This window comes from Molothrus ater, chromosome 26 (assembly GCF_012460135.2).
Source record: "Molothrus ater isolate BHLD 08-10-18 breed brown headed cowbird chromosome 26, BPBGC_Mater_1.1, whole genome shotgun sequence".
NCBI classification, from domain to species: domain Eukaryota; kingdom Metazoa; phylum Chordata; class Aves; order Passeriformes; family Icteridae; genus Molothrus; species Molothrus ater.
In genome coordinates, this window is record NC_050503.2 from 2848299 (window position 1) to 2864331 (window position 16033).

The following is a 16033-nucleotide window of genomic DNA, read 5'->3' on the forward strand; positions in this document are numbered from 1 at the left end:
GTTCTGCAGAGTAAAGGCTAAGTTTGCATAATACACAAAGACTTGATAAAAACAGGTTTCACTTCAGCCACTCTCGTTTCTTACCTGCTCCAATTTGAAAATGTGCTGATTGAAATAATACTGAAGTTGCTCATTTGCATAATTGATACAGAACTGCTCAAAACTGTTGGTTTCAAAATCTTCAAATCCAAAAATATCAAGTACACCAATGGACAGACACTAAAAGAAGAGGTGGAAATCCAGTTACCAATCTGTCACACAGTGCCTTAACCCCCAAGAGATAAACAGCCCAGAAAGTATTGCAGCCTGTGCTGAAAGATTTTAAATATTTAATAGTTCTGTCTACTGTGAAAACAGAGATGATTAAATATTACCAGGAAATTTACCACGAGCTTGAGAAGTATCAAAACTTTATCCCAGATATCACAGTTTATCATCTCTAGGATTGGCTGTTAGCTCCAACACACAACTGCCTGCAAAGACTTGGTTTTGTGAGGGACTCACTGTAACAGATTCCTCCATGTCCTTCTTGTTGAGGAGAGCATGATTGATTCTCAGAACAATCCAATCAAACAGGGCACTGTACAAGGACTTGGCCATGGAATCACGAGCTGTTATTGCCTGCAGATCAAACAATTTTCAGGACTTTGTTTAAAAAAAGAATCATTTTCAAACCAGTGTCACCCACAGGTTATTTATCTCTCTCCAGCAGAGATAAATAAAACCACAATTTGCCTTTAATTCAAACTTCTAACTTTCCAACCATCCCTCACAAAATGTGAAAGTGTACCATAAAAGCTTTTTTAATCCAAACAAGCAAGTTTCAGTTATTTAAAATCATCTACAAGTGCTTTTTTACTCACCTCATTGAGACTATATGGCAAAATAAGCTTATCATTAGCAGTCACAGTTTTTCTTTTTGTTAGCACTTCTACCAGGATTTCACGTTTAACCTTCAAAAGAAGAGAGAACAAGAGCTGCTGTCACCATCCTGAACAAGGGATTTGCCTGCAGCAGTGGACATGCAACTTCTCCAGAGAATCTCTTTGACCACAGCCACATTTATCATCCATCAGTAGCTTTACAAGTCCTACAAGTTGCTCAAATTATCCTGTTTACATTCATTCAGATGTTTCCCTGTGGTGGCAAAGAACACACCTACACTGAATCTGTTCTTGCTCATCTCTGTGATTGTGAGTCAACAGATTCTGTTTCCATGCTGTAGCTTATATTCCATCTCTAACCCCAATAATCTCACTAATTTCATGTTCCCCTCCCACAAAATCAATTTCATGGATCACAAAGGAGATTTAGATACAGCAATTGAGATATCTGAGTGAAATGCTGAGGTAGGACATGACAAACAGGTGTATCACACATTAATGCTGAAGAGAATTAGCATTAGTAGCATTAATTAATTAATGCTAAAGAGAAATACTCTACTTTCAACAGCTGGGAAAGAATGTCCAACACTTCAGGAGGTCCCACATCCAAGCCTTCATCCCGACCTGTGGCTTTCTTCTTGTAGGTGACATTGCCCAAATACAGAATAGCTGAAAGGATTGAAAAGATCCTGAGGGAGAAAAATTGAATTACGTCAGAATTTTTCTTAAGACAGTTCATTATGACAGGTTAGCAGATCTAATTCTGCCTCAAGAATGAGCCTGGGAGCTCTCAAACACCCAGCTCTCCTCATTCCCTACAGAACTACTTTGATCCCAACTGCTCATTGCAATAACCCGTGAACAACAACAGCAACAAAAGCAAACTGCTCATTGCAAGCCATGAACAATCAATGCCATTAACAAAAGCTACCAGAATTGCTCTTACTGTTTCTTTGTTGCTGACAGGAAGCCAACCATCTCCATGGCTTGTTTTAATCTCTCAAATTCATGCCGGAGATCTTCCCCATCTTCAATTTTCAAGTTATGCTGCAAAGAGAAATCCAAAAAAAGACAAAGAGTGAAATCCAAACATCACAAAAAGCCCAGCATAATCTATTTTCCTTCCTTTCATCTTTGACCAACACACAGACAACCCTCATCAATGCACTGGTGAATCACAGGTTACCTGGTTGAGGTAGAAATAATCTTCAGGTTGCTTGAGGTGAAATTCTTTACGCTCTTCCTCATTGACTCCAAGTAGCAAATAATAAAACACATGGTAGTTCCTGCAAAGTCAATGCATCTCTCTCATGAAAATAGCATGGATTTTCTTTTATTCTGTATAATTCAAATGCTCTTAAGCTGCTGAATTGATTTTAACTCTCTTGGGAAACTATTTCTCGCTTACCTTTCATCTTTTTCTTGAGAAACCAGACGAGATTTTTCAAGCAGGTATTTTTCAACCACAGCCCTAAGGAGCCACAGAAAATGAAATAAGCATGAGGGCAAAAAGAAAAGACCTCAGAAAATATCAGACAGCAACTGCCAAGAGAGCTCAAATACTGAGATTCTGCACTAAAATGTGCAAGAGAAGAGCTCAGACACCACTTTAAATCTAAACCAAGAATTTCAGCACACTCTAGATTGTGACTGGAACAAAGAAATACCCAAGGAACACCTCTCTGCAGTGCTTGGGTTTAGTGCAGATAACTTAAAACAGGCAAGGCAAGTGCTGATGAAAATTGCCATGAGAAACAAGACCCACAGAGTGGTACCAGTGTGTTATCCTGAAAGATGAACACTCATCTGACAAGGCAAGCCAAAACCCCAGATATATCCCAGGTATCTGCCTGATTCTCATGCCAATAAATCTGCTGGATTTTTATGTCAGTGGAGACACCAGCCCAGGATGAAGGCAGCCAGCAAATCCCTACAGGGGGACAAAGTAACCTGAACAAGAATTCCTTGACAAGGGGCACAATGACTGAGGACAAAATCTGAGCATCTTTTCCTCAGGCTGAAGACAAAACAAGTGAATTCAAATTGTACCAATCTCCTAAGCTAGTGTCTGAAAATATGTTAAATTTATTCAGAATAACACTCAAGGCACATGTGGCACAGAGTTCCCAGTCACTCAAGTTACTGCAAATGAGAAGAAATGCAAAGAAAAGAAACATTGGAGCATCAAGGTCAGGGATTGCTCATGAACTCAGAAGCAGCAAATGTAGGCATTAAATAGCTCATGTTTTAAGACCTTCAGATACAAACACATTTGTTTAAGTCATTTTATATCTTTCTTTATCTCTCTAGCTGATGTTTAAACTGTTTCTTTAAAATGGCTTCCTCAAATCTATTTCACTTCTCTCCACTCCTCTTAAAAATTCAGATCTTCTGTTTTTCAATGCAAAACAGAGAGGGCAGGGGGTGTTATGCAAAAACCTTCATTTACCATGAAGGTAAAGATCCAGCAGCAGATCCTTAACAAAGTAATGAGCAAGCTGTGCAGCAAAGTCAGAATATTCAAAGTCAGAATATTGAGCATCACCTGACAATTCCACACAGCTCACTGTAGAGAATTTTCAGCTCCACAGCACCAGGTTATTTTCACATGAGCAGAGCTGCATCAAGGCAGCATTTAATGTCCAACAGAGGCTTCCCAGTTCCTAAGAGCCCAGAGACCACCCCCAGAACCAGCTCACCCTGTACTTACCCCCTGACAATCCCATTCTCTAAATAGTTGACTTGAATGAACTTCCCAAAACGACTGGAGTTATTGTTATGTGCTGTTTTTGCATTTCCAAATGCCTGCAATAAAGCAAAATGAGTTCATTTTCAATCAAAACTGAATATGTCAATGCACAGCTTCCCAAGCTCTTCTGTTCATTCTTCAGATTCCTGTTGGCTTCCAGAATAAATCAGAATATTGGGGGAATTGCAGCACAAAAAGAGCAAAAAGGCAGCCTAGGAAATTCCTCACAGGACTGTATGTGGTTGTTATTTCACCCCTGCAGTAATATTGGTGGGACTGAGGGAGGGGAATAACACTTTTAGATATTTTTAGAACACTTTTAGATATTTTCACAAAACTTTTAGATCTTTTCAGAACACTTTTAGATATTTTCACAAAACTTTTAGATATTTTCAGAACACTTTTAGATATTTTCACAAAACTTTTAGATATTTTCACAAAACTTTTAGATATTTTCACAAAACTTTTAGATATTTTCACAAAACTTTTAGAGATTTTCAGAACACTTTTAGATATTTTCAGAACACTTTTAGATATTTTCAGAACACTTTTAGATATTTTCAGGAGTACAGGACAGGTAGAGAGTGCAAATCAGCCTCAAGCAATAACAATTGGGACCTCAGAGAAGACATTCAGCAGAACCACCATGAAATCACCCCTTCCACACAAAAGTCACAAAGCACAACCATTCCCCCATGTATTGCTACTAGGAAAAAAAAAATCACATGAAACACAGCTTTTCTTCAAGAGAGACAGAACATTAATATCTCATTTATAAAGTTAGCCCAGGAATTTCAAAGTTGTGTATTCAAAAAAAAACCAGGAAAAGGACCACAGGTAACCACAGGTAGAGAGTGCAAAGCAGCCTCAAGCAGTAACAAAAAATTGGGACCTCAGGGAAGACATTCAGCAGAACCACCATGAAATCACCTCTTCCATACAAAAGGCACAAACCACATCCTATTCCCCCATGTATTGCTGCCATGGAAAAGAATTCACATGAAACACAACTTTTCTTCAAGAGAGACAGAACATTAGTATCTCATTTATAAAGTTAGCCCAGGAATTTTCAAAGTCATGGATTCAAATATACACAAAAAGGACAAACAGAAAAATTTTGGTTTACAGAACAACTCATTGGGCTGCACAAGACTGAAAAATGGAGTTTTATGAGGAGCTGCTAGGAAAGAAAACATAGATATGGCACAAACCTTAACTGTGCATTTCTAATTCTCCTATCAGATCATGAGTCCTCTGACAGCTGCTCATACACACAAAACACAAAATCCTCTGCATGAGCCACACTTCATTACAAAGGAAACTTCTTCCATGTGAAATGCCCATGGGAATGTCTTTATCAACTCTCAGCCATGTGCTCCAAGGGGAAGGGAAGCCTGTGACCCCCGAGAAGGAAACCTCCCCAAAATGCAATGGCTGCTCAGGGTGGGCTATCCCAGCATCTCCTGCCACAGATATTTCCTCTGCAAGCTCCAAGCTATGAAGGCCTGCATGAGGAAATCCTCCTCCCTAGCACAGCAGCCTTGTGAAACGATGTGTGAAATGATTGCAGAGAGCTTTGCAATCTCCTCCTCCACACACACACACACACAGACAGACACACAGACACGTTCACCCTCCCTGCCACATCCGGAGCGCGGCGGATGCCGGTGCCCTGCACCCAGCTCAGAGCTCCGCGCATTTGGAAAAAAAAGCAAAAAAGCAAAAAGAGAAAACTTGAGAGGAGCTTTAGGTAGTGTCTGTGGGGAAACGGTGAGATGAGAAAGGCTGATTTTTGATTTTGATCATAAGGATGTATTGTTGAGAGAGAATGGAAATAGAGAGAGAGAAATTTTTATTGTCGAGAGAAATAGAAATAAGTTTTAAAGGATGGTTTGTAAAAAAAGATTACATATTTTGGAGAAATAGAATTATGAAAGATGTATTAGGATTTATGAGGGGTAATTTTTTGAGAGTACTCAATTTTTTCTGTTCAAGAGGTTACTGATTTATTTAAATGGCCTGATTGGTTTTTATGATAACTTCAGAGTGGTAGGAATTGTTGTGGCTTCTATTAAAAACTTTTATCTTAAACTCCTAACTGGGACAAGACATCTTTTTCTACAAACCCATTTCCCACATGTGTGCACCCAGCCATGGTGTGCACATCCAAACAGGGCTAATTCCATGGAAAACACTGGCATTAGCATTATCTGTACATTGAAAATCTTCCCTTCTCTTCTGGTTTTGGTTTTGTTTTTTTCCCAAAGTACCTTAAGGCTTTCAGCAGTGCTGCAGTAGAACTTTTGGGCCAGACCAAAATTTAATTCCAGACCAGTTTCTCCAAACTCTCCCACTATCTGCATTCAGAGGATCTGAAAAACTCCCTATACACTGGGAGAATGCCCATAATTCTCCAACAGCTGATATTCCTGACCTAAAGGGAGAAGCCCAAGGAGCTTTTCCTGTGCAGAGTAACTGTGCTGCAACTCCAGAAAAACCAACAGGGTTAAAAGGGAGAGGATTTGCATCCAGAAGGGCTCACAGAGGGCTAAAGGGAGAGGATTTGGATTCAGAGATGGCTGAAGGAGAGGATTTGGATCCAGAAGGGCTCACAGAGGGCTGAAGGAGAGGATTTGGATCCAGAGAGGGCTCACAGAGGCTGAAGGACAGGATTTGGATCCAGAAGGGCTCACAGAGGCTGAAGGAGAGGATTTGGATCCAGAAGGGCTCACAAATGGCTGAAAGGAGAGGATTTGCATCCAGAAGGGCTCACAGAGGGCTGAAGGAGAGGATTTGGATCCAGAAGGGCTCACAGAGGGCTGAAGGGAGAGGATTTGCATCCAGAAGGGCTCACAGAGGCTGAAGGAGAGGATTTGGATCCAGAGAGGGCTGAAGGAGAGGATTTGCATCCAGAAGGGCTCACAAATGGCTGAAAGGAGAGGATTTGCATCCAGAAGGGCTCACAGAGGGCTGAAGGAGAGGATTTGGATCCAGAAGGGCTCACAGAGGCTGAAGGAGAGGATTTGCATCCAGAAGGGCTCACAGAGGGCTGAAGGAGAGGATTTGCATCCAGAAGGGCTCACAGAGGCTGAAGGACAGGATTTGCATCCAGAAGGGCTCAGAGAGGGCTGAAGGAGAGGATTTGCATCCAGAAGGGCTCAGAGAGGGCTGAGGCTGAGCTCCAGCTCTGGGTTTTCCACAGCACAGCACACATCTCACAGTGCCAACAGCATCCCCACTCAGAGTGCTCAAAGCAAGCATTGCCCAGCCACTAACATCTCTTTGCAGCATTTATCCAGCAATGTCTCACCAGGTTTCCCTTTTTTAGAGCCCATTTTGCATCCATGTGCACATCCATAGGTGCATTAAAGCCAGGTGACACCAGCACAGGGAATTGTCAGGAACCCAAACTCCTCTTCCTCTCCAGGACAGTGGCTCAGCTCCTGCTCCCTGCTCAACACCTTCCAACCTCCCATCCTGGCCTTTGGGAAATCTGCTGCAGTCAACTTTGCCAGGCTGCAGAGTAATGGACTTGCAAAATGATCCCAGAAAACATTTTTATAAAGTTTCCCAGCTTGAGCCACCAGTGAACTATCAGCTCAGCAGTTCTGTCCAAGAAGCCAAATCACAGTACAGCTAAATTTGCAGCATTCTTTTTTATTTATAAATATTTTTGGCTTTATAGAGTTAAGAAATCCCATAACTCAGGCTTCCTGAAAAACTTTTCTTAGTGATTACTCATGTAAGCAATGAATACAGTTTAAAACTAAAGGCTCTTATGATCTCATGTGTCTGGTATTTAGTCAAAGCACACAGCAAATTCTTCAAAGCTGATCTAATATTAACAGTTTTTAGGAAAGTTTTCATGTACCCATTTCCTCAGAAGAGCCTTTAACATCCACAACTTTTTAAAGAACATCCCAAGTCAGGAAACATTCTGGGTGGGTTTTTATTTTTTATTTATGGTAACATTTAATTTTAATGACTGTTACCACATTCTTCAAAATACTTTGAAGAGTACAAAATAAATTCACAAGAAAATTTCAGCTAAAGATAATTAATCCTTTATATAAGAAAACCCATTGACTGTTTTCCCTTGTGAGTCCATGAGAAGACAAAACCAAAAAACTCCAACTAAATCACTGCAATGCACAACAGCAGCTGAATCAAACAGGGTGAGACAAAAATAGCAGAGCGATGGTGGCAGGAATCAGAGCTGGGATAGCCTATTCTGGGAGGCAGGAAATCATTCAAGCCATCCTCTTACCTTGGAATGCAAGAGGCAGGAACTGGAGCCTGACAGTTAAAATTCTTACAACAGGGAGAGATAGAAAAGTAAGCAGAAAATCACCAAATTCTGCTTTTATTTGTTAAAAAAATCCCAAAAACAGAAACAAAAAAAAAAAAACCCAAAAAAACCAAAACCAAAACCCCAACCCCTATGCACATGCTCCCAGCACATACCTCAGGAACACAACAAAAATCTCATTTGTGTCATAAGAAAAGCCAAAATCTGCAGAAGCTGTTGGGAGTTTGATGTAAAGCATGGCAGAACCAGCCCTGCACACAGACCCAACGTGCCAGAGGCCAGGGGAGAGCCCAACTGCACAGCCTGGCACAGGAAAGGTCTCCTTCAGAGCTGAGCTTGACACTTACATCTCTTACTACAGGGACAGAGATAAAAGTATGCAGAAAATCACCAAATTCTGCTTTTATTTGTTGAAAAACAAACAAACAAACAAAAAAACCCAAGAAAAACCAAAACCTCAACACCTACGCACATGCTCCCAGCACATACCTCAGGAACACAATAAAAATCTCATTGAATTGTTTCGTAAGAAAAGCCAAAATCTGGAAAAGCTGTTGGGAGTGTGATGTAAAGCACTCAGCTCCATGGCAGAACCAGCCCTGCACACAGACCCAACGTGCCAAGGGACAGGGGAGAGCCCAGTCCCACAGCCTGGCACAGGAAAGGTCTCCTTCAGAGCTGAGCTTGACACTTACATCTCTTACTACAGGGACAGAGATAAAAGTATGCAGAAAATCACCAAATTCTGCTTTTATTTGTTAAAAAACCCCCAAACAAACAAACAAACCCAAGAAAAACCAAAACCTCAACCCCTACGCACATGCTCCCAGCACATACCTCAGGAACACAACAAAAATCTCATTTGTCTCATAAGAAAAGCCAAAATCTGCAGAAGCTGTTGGGAGTTTGATGTAAAGCATGGCAGAACCAGCCCTGCACACAGACCCAACGTGCCAAGGGACAGCCCAGTCCCACAGCCTGGCACAGGAAAGGTCTCCTTCAGAGCTGAGCTTGACACTTACATCTCTTACTACAGGGACAGAGATAAAAGTATGCAGAAAATCACCAAATTCTCATTTTATTTGTTTAAAAAAAACCCAAACAAACAAAAAAAAAACAAGAAAAAACAAAAACTCAACCCCTACGCACATGCTCCCAGCACGTACCTCAGGAACACAACAAAAATCTCATTTATCTCATAAGAAAAGCCAAAATCTGGAGAAGCTGTTGGGAGTTTGATGTAAAGCACTCAGCTCCATGGCAGAACCAGCCCTGCACACAGACCCAACGTGCCAAGGGACAGGGGAGAGCCTGGCACAGGAAAGGTCTCCTTCAGAGCTGAGCTTGGTTTCACTTCACTTGGTTTAAGTGTCCTTCCAGCCATGCTGTGAAGCATCCACTCAGCAACAGGAAATTCAGGGAATTCTGCAATTCCTGCTGCTGGGGGATGTCCTGGGAAGCCCCAGCAATCCCCCTGGCAGGATGAATGAAGGATAAGGGGATTTTTCTCCAAGAGTTGTGTGCAACATCACATTTCTACCAGAAAAACCATGCAAGCAAATGGAAAAAGAACTTCCATTCCTCCTCTGGTTGGGATTCTTAAAGCAAAGCCATGCAGATCATGGCCTCAAAACAAAACTTGCCCTGGAACACAGCAGGCAGCACCCACAAGGGGCATTGCAGGCTTTTGGTGCCTCAGGTTTGAGTTTTTCTATTTTTCAGGCTTTTGGTGCCTCAGGTTTGAGTTTTTCTATTTTTCAGGCTTTTGGTGCCTCAGGTTTGAGCTTTTCTATTTTTCAGGCTTTTGGTGCCTCAGGTTTGAGCTTTTCTATTTTTCAGGCTTTTGGTGCCTCAGGTTTGAGCTTTTCTATTTTTCAGGCTTTTGGTGCCTTAGGTTTGAGCATTTCTATTTTTCAGGCTTTTGATGCCTCAGGTTTGAGTTTTTCTATTTTTCAGGTTCTGTGCTGCTTTAGTAGGTGGGTCTGGGTTCACATGAGGGGATGCTGAGCTCTGTGCACAGAGCAGGGAGACAAAACAATTCCTGCTCCAGCTGGGGACCAAGGACAAATGATCCAAATCTCAGCCCCAAGAGCACAAACAACGTGGGCTGGAGAGAGAAAAACAAGGATGGGACTGGATGGGCTGGGGCTGGAATTGGACAATGAACTCCAATATGCAAATGGAGCAGAACTGATCAAAGGAAGAGACCCTGTGACCTGTTGTGCTTTTTGGGACCATTTTGGTTCATCTTGGGTGCAGCCCTGGCTGGGCTCTTGTGCTGCCCAGGGTGGATCCATTGAGGCCTTTTAATAAATCCCTGCTTCATTAATGAACTCTGCCTGGTCTCTGTGCTAGGCCAGCCCTCACTTTGCTGGCAAATTGAAATGAAAAGCAAAGCTGAAGCTCCACTGAGCCCCAGCCCATCTCACCCCAAAGGCACCAGCACAGTGGGCCTGTGATGAGGGAAACAGCAGCAAATTGCTCTGCTCTTCTGCACAGAATTCTAAAGCATGAAACTTGCTATGATTAAATTCTAGAAGCTTTTTAATCTGGTGAGTTGTAGAAAATCTGATCTGCCCCCACCTGATTGTGTTGTCAATAATAATTCTTCTTTGCTTCCTGTTGGAATTTCCATTTTATTTGGCTTTAATTCTTCCCAAAGACTGGTTCAGCATCATTGAGAAACCAGAACCCATCCAGATGGGAATAAGCAATGATTTCCAAAATAATACATGAAGAATTATGACACCCCAAATATTTTCATCTGTCCCAACTCCTCTCAGCTCCCATTTCAGAGGGAAATGAGCTTTCAGGAAACTCAAAAAGTGACTGAAATTCTGTAATAAACAGGGGACACTGAGGGTTACAACTTAACAACAGGCAGCCAAAGAAAGCTCTGCTGCCAGAAAACAAAGCTCCCATTCCCTCTGTTCTCTCACCAAATGTTCCTATCCCCTAACTCAATTTTCTGCCACTTCACTAAATGAACTGCCTTGAAGAATAAGTGAACTTTAAGTTTCCAAAATAAATTCAGAGTCTTAGATAGCATGCTGTGCATTTTATAGCTGAAACATGCACTTAAGCCATTTTTCCCCGATGAAAGGAAAATGTAAATTTATTGGAAACTTCTTCATGTGTATGGAAAGGTTTGTCTTGTTTGAGACTATAAAATAAACAAAGGTTTGATTCATTATTGCCAATCTGAGCCAAATAATAGTTCTCCAAGGTTTGATTCACTATTCCAAATTTGAACCAAATAGTTCTCAAGTGTAAATTTCTTCTTAGGATTTCAATCATAAGTAACTTAAACTTAGTCAATACAAGAAGGCAAAGTTCAAGTCAGGGAACTGTATTTTAATTACTAAATTTAGAAAAGGTTGAAAACATCAGGAGTATCTTAAACCAGAGCTTATATTTATCTTCCCACCAGTTTTAAACTGGAGATGATCTCCCTTAGCCTGGAGATACAATTAAAGCAAAGAAGAAAACAACAAACCATGATGTGAGAGCAATTCCTGTATGGGAGAGGCAACTGAGGCCAGCACCAGGCTCAGCTTTAGGCACCACTGTCCAGGGAGCAGCCTCATCCTGATCTGATCCTTTTCTCTGCAAGCAGGGCCAAACATAATCAGAATTACTGCAGGTGGTCTCTGCTTGTGAGCTCCCCTCCAAGGAACCTTTCAAACAGCTCAGACTGGAGCTGGGATGGGGCAGGAAGTGCCAGAGCTGCCCCATGACTGCTCTGCTCTCCCTCCCAGCCCATGGGACAGCCCTTGAGCTGATACCCTGGCTCATTGTTAACTCCAGGGTCCCAGCACCAGGGCTTGCATCTCTCAGGTGTTTGACAAGGCAACACCAGAAACTTTGAACATCGACCCTTTCTTTTAGCATCGACTCTTTCTTTTAGCATCGACTCTTTCTTTTAGCATCGACCCTTTCTTTTAACATCGACTCTTTCTTTTAACATCGACTCTTTCTTTTAGCATCGACCCTTTCTTTTAGCATCGACCCTTTCTTTTAGCATCGACCCTTTCTTTTAGCATCGACTCTTTCTTTTAGCATCGACTCTTTCATGGTGCAGCTGTAACTCCGTTCTTCAGTCCAGAAATTGTAATCAAATAACAAAAACCATTAATAATAGTTTATCTGTAAACTGCTCAGAGATTTGAACTCAGATTCATCAGCCAACTCAGAAATAGGATTCAGTAGAAATGTTTCTGTTCCCTAAGCATGAAAAGATCAAATCAAATCCACCTCCATGACACCCTAATAGTGCTCACCCACCTGTGCTAGAAACAGCTGCTTTAACCCCTTGAACTTTCACACAAGGTCACCCTACAAACAGCCCCATTTCACTTAGAGATAACTAAAATGAGGAAGTTCTGACCCAGAATGCAACCCACTTCTACATCATGGGAGTTTTTAGTCAAAAATACATTTTCAACTTTGATGAAGATTCAGAATAAAACTTCAAAGTTAAACAGAGCATTCTCAAATAGTCTGGGCACACTGAAATTGTTTGTGCAAAAAAAAATCCCCAGAAACATTCATTTAAGAAAAACTCCCTGGTAGCACTTTAGTTCCCTTCAGTAAAAACCCAAAATGAGTCACCAGGGATGGATTTAGAAGTGACCAGCTCCAAGAGGAGCCTGCAGTCACTTTAACTTCCACAAAGCAATGTAAGCTTTCTGTGCATCCCTCCCCAGGATCAGGAGCTGAGGTTTTCTTTTTTAAATGATGCTTAGTGACTGAAATTGGGAGACATGGAAGCTTCACTGTCAGCTGAATCAGCCCTGATGCACCAAAACAGGAGAACTGGATTTTACCTCTTATGTTCTCAGCCTACACTGAATTTACATGAGTTTTCAATTCCAAAAGACTATTTTCTCATGAAAAATATTACCAAATGCTCAGTGGAAGTCTGAAGAAATTGTGGTATTTAAGACAACCAGGGTTAGCATGGAGAAACACAAATATCTCTTTATGAGCATGCCCAGGTTTACACAACAGCCTGTGACTCCAACAAGGTTAGGAATTTTACTTCTGAGCCCAGAAGAGCTGCATTTGTCACTCAGCAGACAAACAGGACCTTAAATCTCTGCCTGCTTTGACACAGCTGTGCCAGGTCTGTAGACAAGGATATGAAAGACTTAAATTTATCAAAGGCAGAGAGAGCAGCTGATCAAGCAGGGCTTTCCACTGCGACCCCTTCCTGTTTTCTGTTCAGAACTGCAAACTTGAACTCCAGCAACCAAAAAGCCTCAATTTTACTTCTTCTTTCAAGCAGCTGAAAGTAACACAAAAAAAGAACTTGCATATATTCCTCATTCTTTAGAGAAGAACTTGAAGAAAAGCTTGAACTTTTTTTATGGAGTTACTACATTTGAAACCAAACCTAAAAATTACAATAATGGTGTTGAAGCTCTTTGCTGTTGAAGATTTTGCTATGGGTGAGCATTACATCCATCCACACTTCTGGAGTTATTCCTTTAAGAGAGCAAAAAGGCCCAACAGACCAGTTTAAGTTTATCCTGACATTACCTAATGCAGGGCCAGCTGCACCCCCTCCTTCTCACATGTTTAGTTTTGCTTTCTGTTAGAAATGCTGTAATAATTAAAAGCCAAAACAGACTCCTACTTTTCTCCCAACTCAAAATGTTGCTCTCATCCACAAGCAGCTGTAGAAATAACTCCCTCAAAAAGTGAGTTCAGTAAAATGCTCACACACAAAGGCAGGATCACACCAAGCAGTTGATGCTTCAGTGGAACAGTATGTATGAAAAATTTGCTCATGGTTTGATTCAAATGCCTTTAAAACTTTCAGATGGAAAACACAGGTAACCTCTGCCCCAGAATATTGGTGTTCAGTGGTGCAAAGTTAAGTCAAATACAAATTACAAGCAACAGGAAGTCAAGTGAACGGAACAAGGAAAATGAAATAGAAGCAGTGGGGTAACGCTGCCAAGCACCACTGCAGCCCAGTGACATTTAAACCAAGCCTAAACCAGTGACATTTTAAGCCTAAACCAAGTAGGTGACTCAGAAGTAGCTTTCAACAGCAGCTATTTGAAGTTTTTAAAAAGCAATTAGCACAGAAGGCAACTTGAGCATGAATTTACCTCCAGAACTGGTCCAGCTCCCAGAATGGTTCTCTCCACACCACTGGCGTACCCTTTCTGGCTCAGTGCAGTGAGGCAGTGAATTAAGAAGTTTGTGCTTTGGGTTTTCCCAGACCCACTTTCACCTGATATAACGATGCACTGGTTCACGTGTTTTTTAAGCATTGTGTGATAGGCCACATCAGCAATGGCAAAAATATGAGGCTCCAACTTCCCAAGCTGATGGTTCTCATACATCTTGACATACTTGGGGTTATAAATGGGCAGGAACTTGAAGGGGTTAATTGCAATCAGGATACTTCCTGCATAAGTGTAGATTCTGTGCTTTAGGAAGCGGCACTTGAGATTCTCCAGGAGCGTTGCCTCGGTCAGGTTGGGCAGATTGCAGAGGTCATCAAAGTCCTCCTGGTGCCAGGGCAGAAAACCCCGCTCCACCAGGCGCCGGGCATCCGTCTCCTTGGAGAGCAGCTGCATCTGCACATACTTGATGGAGCCATCCGTGTTCCTCTCCTGCAGCAGGAAGTAGTAGCCATCCTTCTGAGGGTGCTCGTCCTGAGCGCGCCGCGGCCAAAGCAAAACCCTGTGCACGGGAGAATCGTTGATGTCGAGCACCCATTCTTCCCCACCTGATTCTTTCACCTCCACGAGGACATAATGTTTGGAGACATCCAAGTTTAAGATGTTGATCACATCCTTGATGACATCTGATGATGTGCTGTCCTTAGTTGCTGTCACTTTGCAGCAGGGAGCGCTTTCTGTTGAGAGTTGGGGGTAAATATGAAGATTATAGGCTGCCTTTGCCTGGCAAACTGCACTGTCAGCATCTTTTAAACTCATTCTGTCCCCAGATGGGCTTCAGTCTTCCACCCCTGCTTAATATGCAGTGCCCATTGTCTGAAAAAAAAAAAAAGAAAAATGAAAAATCAGGTGTTAAAAACAGGTACAACAGGTATTAGGGTAAGGTGTGATTTTGTGCAGGATGAGAATACAGTGGTTACATAATGCATTTGTGCATTTAATCATTTACTAGCAGTGATATTATTTCTAACAGCTTGTTTGGGATATCCTATGGAGTGGAGAGCTGCCACAGCACCCAGCCTCCTTTCACTTTTCCTTCTATTCCCATGCCACCCCTCCCACCCTGTCATGGCACACAAGAACTACAAACAATGCAAAATAAACCAGAATCAATGTCCAAACTAAAACTTCCTTATTTCCCCAGGTTAGTTTTAGCCCAGATGCTTTCCTTGACCTAGTCCACATAAACATTTATCCACCCTCCCACAGAAACTCTTCCTTAAAGCTGCACCAGCAGTCTGAGGCAGAAACAGGGTTTGGTCACTTATTAAGTCAGCAGTGGCAATTTAGAGCAGCCACAAGTTATGGCAGAGGGATCAGTGTACAAAGATACAAGGAGGAAAATGGTTCTGACACTGAGACTGGAGGAAAATGGTTCTGACACTGAGACTGGAGGAAAATGGTTCTGACACCGAGACTGGAGGAAAATGGTTCTGACACCGAGACTGGAGGAAAATGGTTCTGACACTTTTTTCCCCCTATTTCCCTAACTGAGCTCTTTCCATGAGCATACAGGACAGGTAGAGCATCTTCCCCCTGAGCTCTGAGGAAGCAAAGCCCCAGCAGCCTGGAGCAGACACTGCTGGCAGCCCCCTCTAACACCACAGGGATCTCCTCAACACAGGTCACTCACACAGCCCAGAGACTGCTCCTTCCACTGGTGTGAACCACATCCTTGCTGCAGAGGGGCTGAACACGACTTTTATCTTCCATTTTAGGCAACAAAGTAAAGTTAAGTCCTATTGCAGCTACTTTTTGGCAGTAAACAAGATCCTAAATAACCCACTTCATTCACAGGCTTTGTACCCATCACAGCAACTCCTTCCTCACCGGGTTCAGGAATCTCATTCACACATCTCCAAAAATCATTCACCATGATGGCTTTTCCTCCCCC

The 16033-nt window shown here is 42.1% G+C and overlaps 1 protein-coding gene across 1 annotated transcript in view; it reads right to left on the reverse strand.

The window, feature by feature from the left end:
* The window catches only part of MYO9B (myosin IXB), a 47080-nt gene that overhangs the window by 24956 nt on the left and 6091 nt on the right, over positions 1 to 16033 (reverse strand). The window contains exons 3-11 of the mRNA XM_036399391.2: positions 14062 to 14955; positions 3595 to 3689; positions 2293 to 2355; positions 2071 to 2170; positions 1831 to 1931; positions 1444 to 1573; positions 864 to 953; positions 505 to 621; positions 85 to 219 (exon numbers count right to left, since the gene is read on the reverse strand). Coding sequence (XP_036255284.1) covers positions 85 to 219; positions 505 to 621; positions 864 to 953; positions 1444 to 1573; positions 1831 to 1931; positions 2071 to 2170; positions 2293 to 2355; positions 3595 to 3689; positions 14062 to 14898 — 1668 coding nt within the window. The 5' untranslated portion in view covers positions 14899 to 14955. The remainder of the gene's footprint in view (positions 1 to 84; positions 220 to 504; positions 622 to 863; positions 954 to 1443; positions 1574 to 1830; positions 1932 to 2070; positions 2171 to 2292; positions 2356 to 3594; positions 3690 to 14061; positions 14956 to 16033) is intronic.